This window comes from Limanda limanda, chromosome 7, assembly GCF_963576545.1.
Source record: "Limanda limanda chromosome 7, fLimLim1.1, whole genome shotgun sequence".
Classification (NCBI taxonomy): domain Eukaryota; kingdom Metazoa; phylum Chordata; class Actinopteri; order Pleuronectiformes; family Pleuronectidae; genus Limanda; species Limanda limanda.
The window spans coordinates 3,221,552-3,240,873 of NC_083642.1; the positions used below are offsets into that span (position 1 = coordinate 3,221,552).

The 19,322-nt window shown below is 40.9% G+C and overlaps 2 protein-coding genes across 2 annotated transcripts; both read right to left on the reverse strand.

Annotated features, from left to right (window-relative positions):
- Positions 1–10,750: 10,750 nt before the first annotated feature.
- Positions 10,751–12,256, reverse strand: LOC133005388 (spermatogenesis-defective protein 39 homolog). Its single transcript, XM_061075051.1, has one exon. The coding sequence runs from the start codon at positions 12,224–12,226 to the stop codon at positions 10,751–10,753; it is 1,476 nt and encodes a 491-aa protein (XP_060931034.1). The 5' UTR covers positions 12,227–12,256.
- Positions 12,257–12,434: 178 nt separating this feature from the next.
- On the reverse strand, positions 12,435–19,107 carry LOC133004613 (probable Bax inhibitor 1). The gene is made up of 10 exons (XM_061074087.1): positions 19,052–19,107; positions 18,855–18,954; positions 18,647–18,767; positions 18,433–18,481; positions 18,227–18,324; positions 17,944–18,023; positions 17,758–17,858; positions 17,370–17,445; positions 17,194–17,213; positions 12,435–12,612 (listed from the first exon to the last, which is right to left on the reverse strand). The coding sequence occupies exons 1-10, from the start codon at positions 19,105–19,107 to the stop codon at positions 12,435–12,437; spliced, it is 879 nt and encodes a 292-aa protein (XP_060930070.1).
- Between the last annotated feature and the right edge of the window lie 215 nt (positions 19,108–19,322).

Consider the following 19,322-nt stretch of genomic DNA (forward strand, 5'->3'; position numbering starts at 1 on the left):
TTCGGGTTTACAGTGCACAGACGTCCAATTGCGTGTATATAATATTCTGTGAAAAATGTGGAAAACAGTATTTAAGAGAAACATTTTTTTCCATAGCCACAAGAATGGTACAACACAAGTATAAATTGAGACACAAGAAAAACACAAAAACTCCTCTAGTCAAACACTTCATATTACATGGACCACAATCACATAGAGTTGCAAGCCTCTAATACAATTTCTCTTGGACCGATATAGAACGAAAGAAAATGGAGAGAAGATGGATCTTCCTCCTAAATACGAAAGAACCAATTGGCCTGAATGTTAAAATAAATTCAACAATTTCTGACTCCTAAACAACATGGGGCATTTAATTAGAATGAAGATAATATTCAGCACCCAGGAGACTCAATTCATAGAGTGTACAGTGGGTTTAGAATCCTGGCCGTCAACTAGGGCCCTAACCCATTTTCTACCCAAGCCTAAACCTAAACCTACTGTATTGCCTAAACCTAACTCACACACTCTCTCTTCCTAAACCTCACCTTAGACTCTTGTCCCAACCCTAACCACTATGGACCCTTGCCTTAACCTTACCTCCGAACTAGACTAAATAAGACTGGCCGTGGCCTATTGCCCTAAACCTAACCATTTTTGACCCATGCTTACAGTCTATGGCTTAAACCTAAGTCCCCTCTACTATTGCCTAAACCCTAACCATGGATCCTGGCCCTAACCCTAACCACTATTGATCTTTGTCTAAGCCTAAACCTAAAACCTTCTAACTTGAGAACAACAATGTTTATCTAATTCCAGATATTCTGAACAACATATTCTCCAAATGAAACTAATCAAAAATAATAAATACACACATATGTATATTGATTTACTCACAAGAACAAGAAAGAAACTTACAAATCACAAAGACTATTGAAAAAAAGACAATTTGTGGATGTTACGAAGTAGTATTAAGAACATGATGGATCCCAAAAAGAATACATGGATTTAGACAACTCAAATAAACACTAAGGAAACAAATAACATGTAATTTGATATGTAAGTTAAAACAATCACAGTTTATCTTCCCGACATTGACTTAAAATCACAAGTCACTGTTCAGTTACACAAAAAAAGACAATAAGTAGAAGTCACGAAGTAGTAATAACATAATGATTTATGACAAAAACAATACATGGGTGTAGAGAACTCCAGTTAATAACATGTAATTTGATATGTGCGTTAAAACAATCAGAGTTTATCTAAACGAAATTCGTTTAAAGTCACAATTTTATTTTAAATAAAATAAAAATAAATAAATATATCTATTATATTAAATCCATTAAAATATAATATATTCATAGATACACTGTATCATGAATGATAATATATATATATATATATAAGTTTGTCTATTCACAGTTATAGAATTAAAGGATCACAGTGGAATAGACAAGGGGGAGGAGCCTGTGAGGGCCAACCTATAAATAGAGGAGCCCTCAGTCTCCTCAGTCACTCTTGCTCTGAACGTTGTAGTGGAAGGACCTTGCAGCTCATATAGAGATAATTTGCTTTTCACGTAGACCTGAGGAAGACCCCTCACTTGTTTTTAGATCTGATTTCATTTTTTAGTTTGTTTCTTTGAGTTATTGTTTTTTTGATTTAATTACACGCTAATAACAATGGTTCCAAGTTGCCTTCTACACCTTTTTTTTTCCTGTCGTGCAGGCAGTGTCTTCGGTTGTGATACCGACGCACATGTCCCAGCTTCGTCCCACTGAACTAAAACACAAGTCCACGGAGCTGAACATGTCCTCTGCAGTCGTAGTAGTAGGAGCTCTCTTGTGCAGAGAAATTGTTCCTGCAAGTCCCCGTCCCACGTGTTTCACGTATACCAGGTGAATTAATTGCAGAACAAACTGGATGGTGACAAACACAGATTACTGTAAAGGTTAATTTAAAGCTTTATTTGTTATTTTATGTAATCTACAATAATAGTAATGCTCATGTCTGACAGATGTAATAGTTTGGATGTGCTTTTTAAAAGTAGTATTACCTGCTAGGTAAAAACCTCATCGGAAGCAGTCTTCCGATGAGGTCCTCGATATTCACTTTGCATTCACCTATGTGTGACCAAAACTTCAATTTCTCTGGTGGACAAAAGAAGTTTAATTTACCAAATAATTAATTAAAAGATGATTTTTACAAGGTGCCATTAAACACCAGGAACAAACACAACAAAGAAAAGAGAACTCATAGGGCGGTTTTTGAGGTCGCTCCTACACAGGTAGATCACCCGCAGAATTGTCAAAGGTCTGAGGGGGTGGAAAAAACAACCCATCACACACTGTAGAAGCTACAAGTCAAACAAGTTATGTTTTTTAAATGATAATGTGATGATCTTTTAAACCACAAAAAGTCTCACATATATCGGATTCATCAAGTCGACATTAGTTCTATTAAACCTTGAATTTAAATCATTTGAATAGTTTTAGGTAAATATTCTGGATTTATTGTCACTTGGAATCTGAACCAGACGTGTTGATAAAGTATAAATCCTCATCAACAGAAGGCCCCGCCTCCGCACGGCGCAGAGCAGGGCTGTGGCCGCCAAGATCACATGCATCTGTCCCAAAGCAAAACACACATGAGTGACACGTCCACTGTGACACACAACCCATCAAAGCTTCAGTGTGGCTGAGATTTAACTACCTTGAACATGGCCTCTGGACTGGCTACCAGTGGTACCATTGAGAGGAGGAGGAACCCGGCCATCATGTGTCCCCAAAGGGGAGGAGACTAACACCTGCAGACAAAGGAAGACAAACACTGCTGTAATAATGACTATAAAGAATCTTTGAGATAAGCACATGTAATCGGTATCTATTGGTTACGCAGCGCTCCCTAGCCTGTGTAACCCTTTCTTGCTGGTCCAGATTTCCCCTAGGTGTGGTGCCGGTAACACACAGGTACAAAAAAAATATTAAAATGATTAATCAATTATCAGAATGCTAATCGTTACAGCATCGCCCACAGCGACAGGATTACCTGTGAGGAGGATGATTAGTAAAATCTTGAATCTGCGCCTCATGTCGGTGGCTCTGGTTCTTGGCGTCACGGCCAAGCACGCCATCATCAGCACGAGCAGCGGCACCAGGCCGAGCGCACATCCCCATGAACTCCAAGGCCTCTCTTGGCCAGAAACGCCTTTCCAAGAAGTCACCAGTTCGATCTGCGGAGATGAGTTAATATTGAAATATTATATACAAAACACAGCATCAGATTCTAAAATGTGACACAGCTACAGATTAAAGTACAGCTGCAACGATTAGTAGATTAAAAGACGCCTTTTTTGATAATCAATTTAAAGCCTGAGCCACTTTTCAAGTTTACATGTCAAACATTTAGAGATCGTCTTGTTCTTTTCTGTGTCATATGATCATTTAAACATATTTTTCTTTATTTTTGTATCAATAGTAGCCGTATATGCATCAAAGTTTATTTAAAGACATTCATAGAATATACTACCTAGTGAGACTGGTGTGTGCGCCATTCTCCATAAGCTCTCCCAGTGAGTGTACAGGTAAACTTGGTCTAAAGTTCTGAAGTGACGCTAAACTAGGCCGCGGCTAGCGTTCAAAATAGGAACATGGATTTTAGGAACCACGATAAATACCTGAATTCAACTATGGTCTTAGCGGCTGTCATGGCCTGTCAGAGATTTATTCTTTTGATATATGCATATTACATTAAATCACATGTCATGTCATTTGGCAGCCCTTTTTATCCAAAGTGATTTACAATTAGTGCATTCAACATCTATGAGCGGCCATTTGAGGGGTTTGTCTTTATTGCTATTTTAATTCAGTGTTGTTTTTATGGCTATTGCACACGCCAAAAGAGATGTTAGGGGTGATATTTGTAGTAAAAATGACTTTAGATATTGGTTACTACTGTGAAATAACAACTTTGTATTCTTCGAAGTTGTAAAGGCTGCATTGCATTTCATTTTAGGGATAAATTATCAAGACCTACATTTATCTACTTGACATAAAGACTTTTACAAGGTACATATCATCTCACTCACACGTAAAAGGCAATGAATTTATGTATTGTCAATTGTGATCTTGACCATTAGTGGGCTTGTGTACGGATGTCAGGCTACAGCTGCTGGAACATGTTGTACCACTACACATAGCTAATGCTATTCATATTTAGCAGGCCATCAAACCGTTTAATTTAACTCGGCAAGGGATACAAGTGATAAAGTTGTATTTACGTATCTGCTCAGCATGAGGGGTCTTTTCATTTCTGTTGTGGAAAGAGAAAGCATTATCTCCTCTTTACTTAACTACAAATTGTTTAGTGTTTAAAGTGTTTCTTTTTGACTTTCTTGCTCATTTAATTCGGTGTTGTTTTTATGGTTATTACACATGCCAAGAGATGTTAAGTGTGATATTTGTAGTATAAATGACTGGTTATTTTGTGACTACTGTGATATAACAATTTTGTATTTTTCGTAGTTGTAAAGACTGCATTACAGCCGTTTGACACCTTACATGTTTGGTGGAAAAAGCATTGCAATCCTGAAACGCTTCATCTCTCAAGTGTAACTTCACAAACCACTGATTGATGGGGAGGGCTGTGTCCCAAAAGGGGAGGAGACTAACACCTGCAGACAAAGGAAGACAAACACTGCTGTAATAATGACAATAAAGAATCTTTGAGATAAGCACATGTAATCGGTATCTATTGGTTACGCAGCGCTCCCTAGCCTGTGTAACCCTTTGTTGCTGGTCCAGATTTCCCCTAGGTGTGGTGCCGGTAACACACAGGTACAAAAAAAATATTAAAATGATTAATCAATTATCAGAATGCTAATCGTTACAGCATCGCCCACAGAGACAGGTTTACCTGCGAGGAGGATGATGATAGAAATGATCGCCCTGCGCCTCATTTCTGTGGCTCCTGTGTCTGGCGTCACAACAGTTTTAAATAACTTTATTGTTCTTGTAAAAAAAAAAAAAACGTTTTATTGAAGGAATGTGATTGAGATGGGACGTTCCTGTTGTCATGGTGATGATTTCTGAGGTTAAACTCACCCAAAAACTTTATTTACAAAAATAACAATGTAAATAAAACCATTAAAACCAGGAACAAACACAACAAAGAAAAGAGAACTGATAGGGCGGTTTCTCAGGTCACATTTGCTATGAAGTTATGACTGTGCACATATGTTTACATTCACACACATACATGTACAACATATCATACATGTTGCATATTTATACATCAGATAAACACTGACGTAACTCTTCAGGGCTAAATTCTATATTAATTCTATATTTAATCCATATTCAGATTCTATAGATGATTCTTTCCATTTCTACAACCCTGTTATCATTTTCCTTCCACTTGTTGATTGAAGGTAAAACAGGTTTGGACCAGTTCCTTGTTACATGTTTTATTGCTGAACGTTGATAAACCTCCAATAAAACCTTATAGTTCAGGGACCAGTTTAATTTGTAGTATTTTCACGACAGAACTTGTGATTAATATGTTTCCAGTAAAGAACAGAACATGTGTAATCTTCACGTCTCTTCACACTCGGCCTGGTCGGAGGAATCAGACTCTCAACGTGCTGTTTGAGGTCGCTCCTACAAAGGTAGATCATCCTCAGAATTGTCGAAGGTCTGAGGGGGAGGAAAAAACAACCCATCACACACTGTAGAAGCTACAAGTCAAACAAGTTAGGTTTCAAATGTTTTTCAAATGATAATGTGATCATCTTTTAAATCACAATATTAAAAATATTTTTTAAATGCAAACTATAAATATAATAAAAACTACAATTTCAGGGCTGCAAAGCAAAGCCGGAACACATGCATTTTTGAAGCGCTGCATGCGTTTTGCGCACTGCGTCAAAGAGAAACACTTCACATCCTGCGTCCGTCACATGATGTTGATTCTTGCCTGCTAATTGCTCATTACACAGCTACCTAGTGAGACTGGTGTGTGCGCCATTCTCCATAGGCTCTCCCAGTGAGTGTGCAGGTAAACTTGGTCTAAAGTTCTGAAGTGACGCTGAACTAGGCCGCGGCTAGCTTTCAAAATAGGAACATGGATTTTATGAACCATGATAAATACCTGAATTCAACTATGGTCTTCTTAGTGGACGTCATGGTCTGTCAGAGATTTATTCTTTTGATATATGCATATTTGCTTATGTATATCTGCATATATATATATATATATTACATTAAATCATATGTCACGTCATTTGGCAGCCCCTTTTATCCAAAGTGATTTACAATTAGTGCATTCAACATCTATGAGCGGCCATTTGAGGGGTTCAGTATCTTGCTCAAGGACACTTTGAAAAGTGGAAAGTTCTGTGAGAGGTGAAATTAGTGTTTCTCTTTTGTCTTTATTGCTAATTTCATTCAGTGTTTTTATGGCTATTGCACACGCCAAAAGAGTTGTTAGGGCTGATATTTGTAGTAAAAATGACTTTAGATATTGGTTACTACTGTGAAATAACAACTTTGTATTCTTCGTAGTTGTAAAGGCTGCATTGCATTTCATTTTAGGGATAAATTATCAAGACCTACATTTATTTACTTGACATAAAGACTTTTACAAGGCACGTATCATCTCACTCACACGTAAAAGGCAATGAATTTATGTATTGTCAATTGTGATCTTGACCATTAGTGGGCTTGTGTACGGATGTCAGGCTACAGCTGCTGGAACATGTTCAGGGTTCCCGCGGGGTCTTAAAAAGTCTTAAATTTGATTTAGCTAGGTCTTAAAAATTAATTGGATTAGGAAGCTACTTCGCGATAACTTGGTCTCCAGTAAATGTGTTTTGAGGAAATGTCCGCGCTGCAAAGTAAGCTGTACCCCCCCAACACTTCGTATCGAAATAAATCAGCATGTAACCATCATTAACTTTGCAGCCCCCGATGATAACTTATCGGAGAACACCCAGTGTGTTGGTGAGGGTTGATGTAAGGACTTTATATGAGGAACTTATTCTTCTGCTCCGCTCCAGGTGTGTCTGCTAAAACACGACTCAGACGACTTCTCTCTGTTAATGTTCTTTAATTTGGCAACAGCACAATACAACATATGCCTATGAAAGGCAGGGCAGGATATAGATGGGAATACGCGTGATTCTATAAAAGGAAAGATACGTGCGTGCAGACTACACACCTCCATATTAACAATATACATCCTTATACCCGTATATACATATTAGCGGGGAACCCACCGATAACGCTGGACTCGCGCTGACCGTGCAGCCCCAGAAGTGCAAGTTAACTAATAAAAAACTTTGAAAGTCCTAATAACATACAGTGTCCAGTTGCCCACTCACGTTGCTCGCGGATGCACAAACAGACAGTAGTCTCTGTCTGACGGACAGCTGTCTTCTACTGTGCCACTATCCGCTGGCGCTACTCTGAGCGCGCCCCAGCTGAATGTGCACTCCCGCCGCAGGATTGCAGCGTGCTCCGCTTTCTGAGCGCCGTGCGCACCTCCGTGCTCAGGTGGGCAGCCTATATTCACAGTGTCTAGCAACTGAAAACACGCATAGCAACCAGCAATCAAGCTAAAAGAGCCGGCAATTCTACTATTGTGTCAACGTCTTTTGTGGGGAACTGCAAGTTCAACACAACTTGGTTGAATAAAAGCACGTTTAGTGCATGGTTAAAAACCAGTGGAGGAGAATGTTTTTGAAGGCCACTGCATCTTTAGCAAGAAAACAGTAAAACTAGGAACATCGGGGATAAAGGCTTTAGAATCGCATGCCCAGTCAGAGAAACACAAGAGAAGTGAAAAGCCAACAACAAGCAAGGCTGGCAGCAAGATGGCAGAGGTCATCTCCAAGTTCAATATTCTGAGTAGGGGCTGCAAGGAGAAGTTGTCTGAGCTTGAGACAATTGAAAAGGAGATTGTGGCCTTGGCAGCAGAGCTGAGAGGATAGAGGTTTGTGTTGTGTTGGGGCGGGATGTTTAATTTTCTTCTCTGGCCATTTTTTTTGGAACATCCTTTTTTCTCTATGCTGAAAGAATCGTTTATTGAACTCATACTTGGTAACTGTTTGACAAACAAAAGCATCCTTACTGTCTAGAAGGCTCAGTTATTCTGATTCTATTTGTTACTATTTTGGACCTGTTTGGAGTTCCAACTGCTGTAAGTTCAGAGATACAGTCTTTGCCTCAGTGCTGGGTCAGCTAGCTGTCGCCTGCATTCCTTCTCAACCAGGTCTACAGACACACGCACACACACAGTTCTGTGTACTGTTATGTTCAGTCATTATTATGTTGAACGGGAATACATTTTCTTAATTCTGGGACTTATTTCTTCTTTCATAGTAATTTTCCTTCATACTTTTTTGCCAGCATGACCGTGAAATAGGTCTTAAATTCTGTTCAAAGTGGTCTTAAAAAGGTCTTAAATTTAACTTGTTAAAACCTGTAGGAACCTTGATGTTGTACCACTACACATAGCTAATGCTATTCATATTTAGCAGGCCATCAAACTGTTTAATTTAACTCAGCAAGGGATACAAGTGATAAAGTTGTATTTTACGTATCTGCTGTTGAGATATCTATGATTTGTTCTCTATCTTATGAATATATTATACTATATTTTACCCACATTATATCCTGGGAATCAATATTAGCTGTGTAGTCTATAGAATTGAAAATATTACAACTGTTTCTTTTATCCTGGAGTGATATATCATTTCTGGACTCAGGTACAGGGTCAAACACAGAGCGGTCATCCTGATGCACGATAATGCCCGGCCTCATGTGGCAAGGGTATGCAGGCAGTACCTGGAGGATGAAGAAATTGATGCAATTGAATTGCCCTCACGATCACCTGACCTTAACCCGATAGAACACCTCTGGGAAATTAGGTTTCGGTCCATCAGACGCCGCCAGGTTGCTCCTCAGACTTTACAGGAGCTCACTGATGCCCTTAGACAGATCTGGGAGGACATCCCACAAGACACCGTCCGTTGTCTCATTAGGAGCATGCCGCAACATTGTCAAGCATGCATACAAGCACTTGGGGGCCACACAAGATATTGAGAAGCATTTTGAGTTGCAGAAATTGAATTTTGGCAAAATGGACAAGCCTGCCACATCACTTTTTCACTATGATTTTCGGGGTGTCTATAAAATTGAGCCCTCTGTAGGCTGAACTTTTATTTCCATCAAGGATGTGGCATCCTTCTGTTCCTAAGACATTAAACTGTCCATATCAGTATAAATATCCAACATAATTTTTTTTCACAATGAGATCTGATGTGTTTTCAAAGTGTTCCTTTAATTTTTTTGAGCAGTGTATATATAAATAAGTTTGTTTTTATTCACAGTTGTAGGATTAAAGGATCACAGTGGAATAGACAAGGGGAGGAGCCTGTGAGAGCCAGCCTATAAATAGAAGTTGCACTACGATACAATGTTTGCTCTCAATGTTGTAGTGGAAGAACCTCACAGCTCAGATAGAGATAATTTGCTTTTCACGTAGACCTGAGGAAGACCTGTCATGTGTTTTTAGATCTGATTTTATTTTTTAGTTTGTTTCTTTGAGTTATTTTTTTTGTTGATTTAATTACAAGCTAATAACAATGGTTCCAAGTTGCATTCTGCACTTTTTTTCCCCCTGTCGTGCAGGCAGCATTAAAAGATGATTTTTACAAGGTCACAACTAGGGTTGCAAAATTCCGGGAATATTCAAAGTTGGAAACTTTCCATGGGAATTAACGGGAATATACGGGAATTAACGGGAACAAACGGGAATAAACTTGAAATTGTGTGGGTCATTTATACTAACTGTATTTACCTTGTCATATACAGACATAAATATAAACATTTTGTTGTGTCATAGGCTGATTTGAGCCCTGAGGAAACTTTGGGCACTTGACTATATGCTTCTGCATCGTTGTGTCATTCTTAACATAGGTCTTTGCACAGTATTTGCAAACGTACACAGCCTTTCCTTCTACATTGGATGGGGTGAAATGTCTCCACACATGAGATAGTGCACGTGGCATTGTTCTGTAGCTGAGGAGAAACAAACCAGAAAAACTGTCAGTTCTCAGTAAATACACTAATTTCCTTAGGACGTGTGCACAACCTCAAAATATCACACGTGCACTGAGTAACTTCACAAACCTCTGACCGATGGGGAGGGCTGTGTCCCAAAGGGGAGGAGACTAACACCTGCAGACAAAGGAAGACAAACACTGCTGTAATAATGACAATAAAGAATCTTTGAGATAAGCACATGTAATCGGTATCTATTGGTTACGCAGCGCTCCCTAGCCTGTGTAACCCTTTGTTGCTGGTCCAGATTTCCCCTAGGTGTGGTGCCGGTAACACACAGGTACAAAAAAATATATTAAAATGATTAATCAATTATCAGAATGCTAATCGTTACAGCATCGCCCACAGCGACAGGATTACCTGTGAGGAGGGTGATGATAGAAATGATCGCCCTGCGCCTCATTTCTGTGGCTCCTGGGTCTGGCGTCACGACAGTTTTAAATAACTTTATTGTTCTTGTAAAAAAAACCAACTTTTTTTTGAAGGAATGTGATTGAGATGGGACGTTCCTGTTGTCATGGTGATGGACAGTCTTCAGGGCCACACCCTTCGGAGGCTGCATCTCCGTCTGCGGTGGGGGGGTGGGGGGGCTGTATGAGACCGTCCGTCTCTGTGGTGTGGGGGGGGGGGCTTCTCTGCGGTGTAGGCGGGGATCAGTTCTTCCAGCGGATTTGCGGGTTGTCCAGCAGCTTGTTGATCTTCTTCTCCTCGGCCGAACCTTTCTCCACCTTCCCTCGGTATCCTAGCAACAGCTTTCGGTCCTTCAGGTCCCGGTACGTGTTGATGACGATGTCGTGACACTTCAGTTTCTGAGCCAGCCCGGTCCTGGTGTCGGCGTCCTCCACCAGGCCCACGTACTCCTGCAGTACCTGTGTTGGGGCGGAGTTCTTCTGCAGGATGTCCACGACTCGATGGAAGCTGAGAGGGGATTTCTTCTTGGTGAATCCGAGCCAGTTCCTGCAGGTGAACAGAGCGTCCACGTCCGACCACGCCTTCAGCTTCGCCCGCGCCGCCAGCGCCGTCACAAAGAACTGCTTCTCTGAAACCCTGAAGGTGTGACGGATGTTCAGTGCACCGCTGTACGTCCCCTCCGGCTCGTGGTAGTGGTAGAAGCAGCAGTAGTACAGCGTTGTGATCAGCGGCATGTTGAGGATCGAAGCTCTTCTGGGAAACTTCTGGAAGATTTCCGACTTCCCTCCACGCTCTGCCTGCCCGTCTGCTGCCTCCATGACGATCTGTCGCTCCAACAGAGTGAAGTGATCCTGAACGTGAGCCGAGTCCTCGGGAGAAAACGCCAGACTGAGGCAGCTCTTCAGGAAGTCCCGCCTCTTGTTCTCATCTGTGATGCCCAGGTGCTGTTTGTACTGCAGCAGCACCATGTCCTCTGTCCTGCCCAGAGTCCTGAGAAGCTCCAGCAGCAGCTTCTGGTCTCTGGTTTCAGTCAGATAGTGGATGAAATGTCTCAGAGCCGTTTGTCTGGACTCCAGCTCCCGAAACAAAACCTCTTTACTCAGAGTCCTCTTCAAATATATCAAGATAGCCGTGATAACGTTTCCATCGTGAGCGCTGACGGAGAAATCCAACAGCAGCAGTTTGTCCTGAAGAGACCGATACTTCTCCAGAGACACCGTCTGTCCTTGCTGCATTCTGTGAACTGTCTCCTCAGGCGACCAATCACTGACATAGTCCTTGTACTCAGATTTAGGTTTCCGGAGCTCCGGAGCGTAGAGCCTGGCCGACGAGTCGCTGAGCGAGTCAGTGAAGGACTGGAAGGTTCCTCCTCTGGTTTTTCCTTTGAACAGGGAACTCAGTGAGTATCCCCAGTGACTCCTGCCAGTCGTCTGTGGGGCAGTGTTGATTTTGGGGAAGGCTGGTTCTCTATCTGCCTTCTGATTGGACGCTGCCGTCTCTCTGACCGACCAGGAGATACTCCCAACAGGCTCGCCGCTCCAGCTGACTTTCTCCACCTCGTCTTCGTCCTCGTCTTCGTCCACCAGTCCCCGGATGCTGTTCACCGCTCGCTTCGACTCCTTCAGTTTGCTGAATTCGTCGTCTTCGTCGTCGAAGGTGAAAGCTTTGAACTTGGAGCTGTTCCAGTAGTCTTCCTCATCAGGTTTACTCTTCATCATCTTCGGCTGCAGCGGCTCCTCTTCTTCTTCTGTGACTGTTCTTCTTTAATTAAAAATGCAAAGCATCAGGATCTCAGTCAGATATTCAACAGAAATGTGCTGCAGGATGAATTAAGGACTGAGGAGGAAGGAAGGTCTCGTGTGAATCTGCCCTGATCCTCAAGCAGTGGAGCAGGTGATGTCATATCAGGCAGGGCAAAGTGTTCTTCTATGAACTTCCCCCAGTGGCACAACTAGTATTGATGATGAGGATCAACCTGTGCAGGTAGCTGCTGGGTCTCGTTACCTGGAGGATCTGTAAGATGACGTAGCCGTAGAAGCCGGCGCCGGTTGAAAACAGAGCCCAGGCCAGGCTGAAGCAGACCTCCTTCAATGTGGGGTTAGATCTGCAGGAAGAGATTAAAGGCTCTTATATACTTCTACGTATCCGTTTCTCGGAGAGGTCTCAGCGGGGGACAAAGAGTCTTTTTGATTTTTACTTCTCCGACGACTATCCGTCTAAAAACAATTCCCCGCCAAACCCATAGGTGGCGCAACGGAAGACGAGCTCAGAGAAGCCTACCCCATTTGGGAAGAAGAAGTCCACGTGTCTCTGTTTACATGTTAGCTCCTCCCACACACTGAACCATGGCAACTAACAGAACTAAATAAAGTGACACCCAGCGGGTCAAGATGCTGATGTAATCGTTTCTTAGCGCAGCGGTTCCCCGGTCTTGTTTCCGAACTGTGTTGCTGATTCCACAGCTTGAATCTGCTTGAGGCTACATGTAGCTAGAAGCTACCCGGAGCTAGCTCTCCTCCAGCTTCCACACACAGTCAGCAGGGACTCCCGACACTAACTACTACTATCCAGTGTTTGCTTCTAACCTGACGGTATTATAGAAACAGTGTCATGATAGAAGTGGAATTAAAGTCGTGACGGCGGGTTCTTGCACTGTTACCACCGCAGTTAGCATGGTGGCTAGCCTAGCCCGCTAGCCTAGCCTGCTAGCGCCGTTTTGAAAGCTCGTTATAACCGTATGTGACCGTGCACACATGCCCTCAGTGCTCGAACGAGCCACCGTCAGCCGGACAACTCCGCTGGCTTAACACACACGTCACATTAATCGTAGAATCATAGTTGTGTTCGTGTTTGTTGCTACAAGTAAACAGGAAGTTTGAGGTCCGGAAATACGGAAATGACGTCATACGGAAATGATGTCGTTCGCGGACCAATCACAGCCAAGAGCGGTCCGTCGGGTCTCCAACATGAAGACGGATAGTTAGAAAAATCAGACGTGTACGAAAAGCTGTCCGAAGCACTCGGAGAGGGCGTTTCACGACGGATAGGGCGGTCTTATCTGTCCGTAATAGAAAAAACGGAGAGGCATAAATTGGCCTTAACACGAACTGAGCATGAGACACGGGAACAAGTCCGCACCTGAAACACTCCACACAGCAGTGGGCTGCGAGCTCACACACATCTCAAGGAACTCGGAGAACGAGCATTTTGTGGTCTTGCTTTATTTTTGAAGAAATTGTACTTTCTTGATCCTTGTTGTTCTTGGTTTGTACCCTCGGGGTTGAATGCACCTGTTATAAGTCGCTGTGGATAAAAGCGTCAGCTAAATGAAATGTAATGTAATGTAGCTGTGCAATACTCTTCTCACACTGTATATGTTAGTTTTTATTAGTTTGTTATTTAGTTTATGGCTTATATTTAGGTGTATATTGAATATTTTAATACTTTATTTTATTATTTATATTCTAATTCTTAGTTTTTGCTTGTGTGGTCTTTCAAATATTTTGGACATGGCTGGAAGGGAGCCTGTGACACAAGAGTTTCACTGCGAGTGTCAGCTGAAGGTTATTGTTGTGCACATGATTAATAAAGTCTTGAATCTTACTGATTCCTGTTTTTGACTCTTTCAGTTGTTAAATTGCAAATTTCCCCATTGTGGGACTAATAAAGGATTCATTTATCTTATTATTAGGATTCTGTATTTTTTACGAGGACTTAAATGGTTTCTCATGCTGTTTTTAAGTGACCTAATGTTACACAAAGATTTTTGAGTTTAGTTTCAGTATAATCCAAAAACAATTTAACAAAAAAACCTTAAATTAACTGCCCCTCTCATATGATATAAAGATGTCCATTCTTTTTTTTATGTAGTAGTGCTCATACTGACAGATATTATTTTATCATGTGTTCAGATAATCATCTCCTTCAATCTAAGATATGAAGACACATGTAACATACATGTTAGACACATGTTGCATGTGATTGCATCATGTGTCATTTACTCTTTAGTGTTATAATTTACCAGAGGTGGAATAAACATAAAGATTCTTTATTGAAGTAAAACACCTCCTTGTGAAAAAAGTAAATAATATGAAGACAAACTGTAAATTGATTTTCTACACGAAGAATATAAAGGTGCTATAGAAATACTTACATAATTTTGTATTATTTATTAAAGAAGGTTATAAAATCCTTTTGCCATGCTTCTGCAGAACAAGTATTTTTACTCTTGATACTTTGACCAGTTTTACTGACAATTATTTTGTAATATTACAGAAGTAAATCATTGAACACAGGACTTTTACTTGTAAAACAGTATTATTCACAATGTGGAATTGGAACTTTACCCACAGCTTTTGCCTTGATTGATATTACAGAGAGTACATGTATCTTCACATCATAATTTATTCTTGTTGATTTGAAATGGAAATTAACGAATGATAAAGTTCTGTCAGTGGTTGAAGAAGTATTCATATATTCTTCCTGAGTGAAAGTAGCAACAACACAATATAAATATACTTCATCATGTGTAATGTGAAGAGTAACTTAAAGTTTTGGCGAAGTACTCGAATATATGTGGATTCAAATGTTTCCTATGTTACTTTTGGAATCCCAATCATTTTTGCATGATAATAAATATAAATAACAATAAATAAATATGCTTTTGATTTTCTTTATCCAGAGTGTTACTATTGCTGGTTGCATCATTTCAGACTTACGGTTGGCAGGTTGCTTACAGGTTTCTTTACGGTCTTAAAGCTGAATGCTGCAAGAAGAAGTGAAATCTGAAATCTGTGATGCTGAGGACCTGGACTTTGTTCCACAGGATCAAGCTGCAGATGTGGGTGAGACTTGGAATCCAGCTCCTACATGGAGGAGGCTCCTTTGATGACATAGAAGACTCCTCTTACATCATCAAAGGAATGTTCTATTGCTGCTGTAGGTTTGTACATTATATAAGTAGAACTGTAATACTTTGTAATTTCTAATTTCAACTTTCTAATTAAAATGTTTTGATTTAGATCTTGGTCGTTTTTTTTACCTCTGATGAGGAGGGCGTGTTTTCACCCGCGTCAGTTTGTCTGTTAGCAGCAGTTACTCAGATTAAGCAGTTAATCTGAATATTTTAAATTACAGAGGAGTTTTCTTGCAGTACTATTAAGTATTTTTAAAGATATTACTTCTACTTGAGTAAATGATTCAACATCTTCCTCCACCAGGTCATAAATAAGCAGAGACGCCTTCACTTCCTTTACGAACGTTCAACACGTTTATTAGACCAAATGTATCAAAGTACTAGTTTCAATTTTACATCAATAAAATAAATTCTTCACAGTATAAACTCCCCCCAAAAAAACTTACCAATAGTCCAGACAAAGTTACTCATTTTGGAGCCAAAAATAGAAGTAATTGTAAAATAATTTTTTTCAGCATAGATTATTTCTATGAGGTGTCCAGAAAAACATACTAAAAGTCCTAAGAAATCCTAGTTGAGGAAATATGTTTAATTCTCATCAATGTGTGCCAATAAGGCCAGGCAACGATACACCCCAAAGGGGCTATTTTTTTCCTTTACTCCAATCAAATGAAAACTTTACACAATGAAAGTAACCATGAAACGTAACATTTTTTGTATTACCACAATAAAACTTTACATGGTAAAAGTATACATGAAAAGTAACTTTTTTTCTATTAAAGAGAAGGAGGCAACAATACACCCCTTTGGGCCTTATTGGCACACATTGATGAGAATTAAACATATTTCCTCAACTAGGATTTCTTAGGACTTTTAGTATGTTGTTCTGGACACCTCATAGAAATAATCTATGCTGAAAAAAATTATTTTACAATTAGTCAGTCGTAAAACGCTACTTTGCCTGGACTACAATGCCAAATTGTAAGATTAGTGTCATTTGGCAAACTAACCTTTTGGACAACAGATATTTGGAGAAATTTACAACGGGAGCGGTTTAGAACAGGTCGCCTGTCTCAGCATAGAATTTAGATTTTGAACAGATGTCCTCGACTCGTCCTCGTCCAGCAGCCGGGAGATCGAGACCCGGCTGCAAGCGAGAGAGGAGATCATGAGTCTGAGAGTCGGTCGTGTTCCTGTCGGTGTTTTCAGGCTGCGTTCTCAAAATGTTTCTCACAGAACTTCTTTAATGAGGAAAAAAAAATTACAATACAGGAACACAGGAACTCTGTGGATGTGTTGTCAGAATCATGGGACACTTTATCTCGTGACACGCCACTAAAGAAAAGTACTGAGGGAAACTATAAATAAGCAAATCAACGAGAAAACAAAATACATGAGGTGAAATTAAAAGAACAATCACTTTCAGAAGCTCACGAGCCACTAACAGGAGCCTATCGTTAACTTATGGCACTAAATAACAGTAATATAAAAATCCTCTGTGAGTGCCGCCTTCATAGTGCAACAACTCCCTCTACAGGCCAAGCAAGACCCCCGCAGCTTCAGTCTACTCTCCGTTTACAGCCGAGGTGGGATTAGCATTAGTGCGCCATAAACTTACATTCAACCCTAGTACATTTTTTAATTAAATAGGACAAATTTCAATAGTATAAGACCACAGAGGAGTTAATTCAAGAAATGAAGAAAGAAAGTTAAAAGCACCAAGTGCTCCGCAAATTGTGCCTTTTGAAGATTTTCTCACACGTCGTTTACTTCTTCTCCGTCTTCTTGTCCTAGAAATAGAATTCAGAATGAAAACATTAGACAGCGTCACAGCAGGTGAAAGGTTTGATTCTCACAATATTTACACAGGTAAATATTCTGGATTTATTGACAAAAAGACAAAAATGGGGTAAGGGCAGATTTATTCTCCAGGTTAAAAAATTTACCTCTTGGTCCAAATTGAGGATGGCCATCACTTTCCTGACCGAGGTGATGACCGCCATGAACAGATCCACACAGTGCCTTGAAAGAAATGATATGAAGTTTGTTTAAGAATCAGTTTGTAACTGGAATCATTCAGTGTCCATAAAATAGAGAGAGATCCAGATCTAAGAGCCGTGACTCCAGTGATTCACATTCATTATCTAGACTGTGGCAGGTCCACTATGTTCTCATATTGTCACCCAATCATTTTTAACTCTTGAGCTGTTGAGACAAACATCAATGCAGTTCTCTCTCTCTCTCCCGCAAGAACTCAGCTTTCACTCTTAAATCTGTGGACCTGTCACTTGGAATCTGAACCAGACGTGTTGATGATTAAGTATAGATCCTCACCAGACGCAGTCATGGTCTCCGCTCTCTGCCTCCTCCTCGATGGGTTGAGTGTCGGACTGGACGAAGCCGCACATGATGATCAGCCCCAGGTACATGTGAGCCTGTCCCAAAGCAAAACACACATGAGTGACACGTCCACTGTGACTCACAACCTTCAAAGCTTCAGTGTGGGTGAGATTTAACAACCTTGAACATCATCACAGCTCCATAGAACACATTCATCATGGACAACAGGAACAGGAGGGAGAGACCAGATATCAGGGTTCCTGAGAGGAAAACACAGGTTCACACAAAAACATAAAGAAGAGAAGAAATCCAACATGAGGGCCTGGTCCTCGATATTCACTTTGCATTCACGTATGTGTGACCAAAAATACAATTTCTCTGGTGGACAAAAAAAGCGTTATTTACAAAATAAAACATTAAAAGATGATTTTTACAAGGTCACAACCATGAGAAGGTGATTTACCTCCGAGGAACAGGTAGCTCCTGCGCTTGGCGTACAGGGCGCTGAAGGTGAAGCAGACGAAGATCACCGAGGTCCAGAGGAAAGCCATCACAATGATGCTGAGGAGAAACAAACCAAAACTGTGAGTTCTCAGTAAATACACTAATTTCCTTAAGACGTGTACACAACCTCAAAACATCACACGTGCACTGAGTAGCTTCACACACATCGGATGGATGGCGATGACAAAGTCCGTTGTGGGGCCGAGACCAACACCTGCAGACAAAGGAAGACAAACACTGCTGTAATAATGACAATAAAGAATCTTGGGGTTAAGCACAGTTATTATTATAGGATTTTTACCTTAAAAAAATGATTTAAATGATTAATCAATTATCAGAATACTAATCGTTACAGCTCCGCCCACAGCGACTGGTTTACCTAAGAAGAGGGCGACTCCTGCGAAGATGGCCAGTCTCTTCTTGTCCGTCTTAGTGTGGTGTGGCGTCGTGTCCAACCACAACATCATGCCCAGGGAGCCGAGCAGCGGCAGCAGGCCGCCCTGACAACAAGCACACGCACCGTGAGCACAAGAGCAGCAGCACTGAGGCCAAACAAGGATCAACCTGTAGCTGCTGGGTCTCGTTACCTGGAAGATGCTCGTGAAGACGTGGACGTAGGAGCCGGCGCCGGTTACGAACATAAAAACTGCCAGGCCGAGGCACACCTCCTTCAATGTGGAGTGAGATCTGCAGGAAGACATGAACTGAGCATGAGACACGAGAAACTTCAGTCAAAGTAAAACAAGTCCAAACCTGAAATACAGTGGGCTGCGAGCTTACGCACATCTGGAAGAACTTGGAGATGGACTCTACGTCGATGTTGCGGTCAAAGACGTACATGATGGCACCAGCAGGATCTGCAGAGATCAGTTAATGTTGAAATATTATATACAAAACACAGCATCAGTTTCTAAAATGTGACACAGCTACAGATTAAAGTACAGCAGCAACGATTAGTAGATTAAAAGACGACTTTTTTGATAATGAATTTAAAGTCTGAGCCACTTTTCAAGTAAACATGTCAAACATTTACAGATTTCTTTTTTGTGTCATAT

Bases quoted from the DNA above. Each gene is read 5' to 3' on its own strand.
- LOC133005388 (XM_061075051.1), bottom strand. From the start codon at position 12,226: ATGATGAAGAGTAAACCTGATGAGGAAGACTACTGGAACAGCTCCAAG.
- LOC133004613 (XM_061074087.1), bottom strand. From the start codon at position 19,107: ATGTACGTCTTTGACCGCAACATCGACGTAGAGTCCATCTCCAAGTTC. The intron at 18,768-18,854 runs GTAACGAGACCC...GCTTGTTGTCAG, and splicing joins TCTTCACGAGCATCTTCCAG to GGCGGCCTGCTGCCGCTGCT. The intron at 12,613-17,193 runs GTAAACGACGTG...CTCTTCCTGCAG, and splicing joins GACAAGAAGACGGAGAAGAA to ATCTAACCCCACATTGAAGG.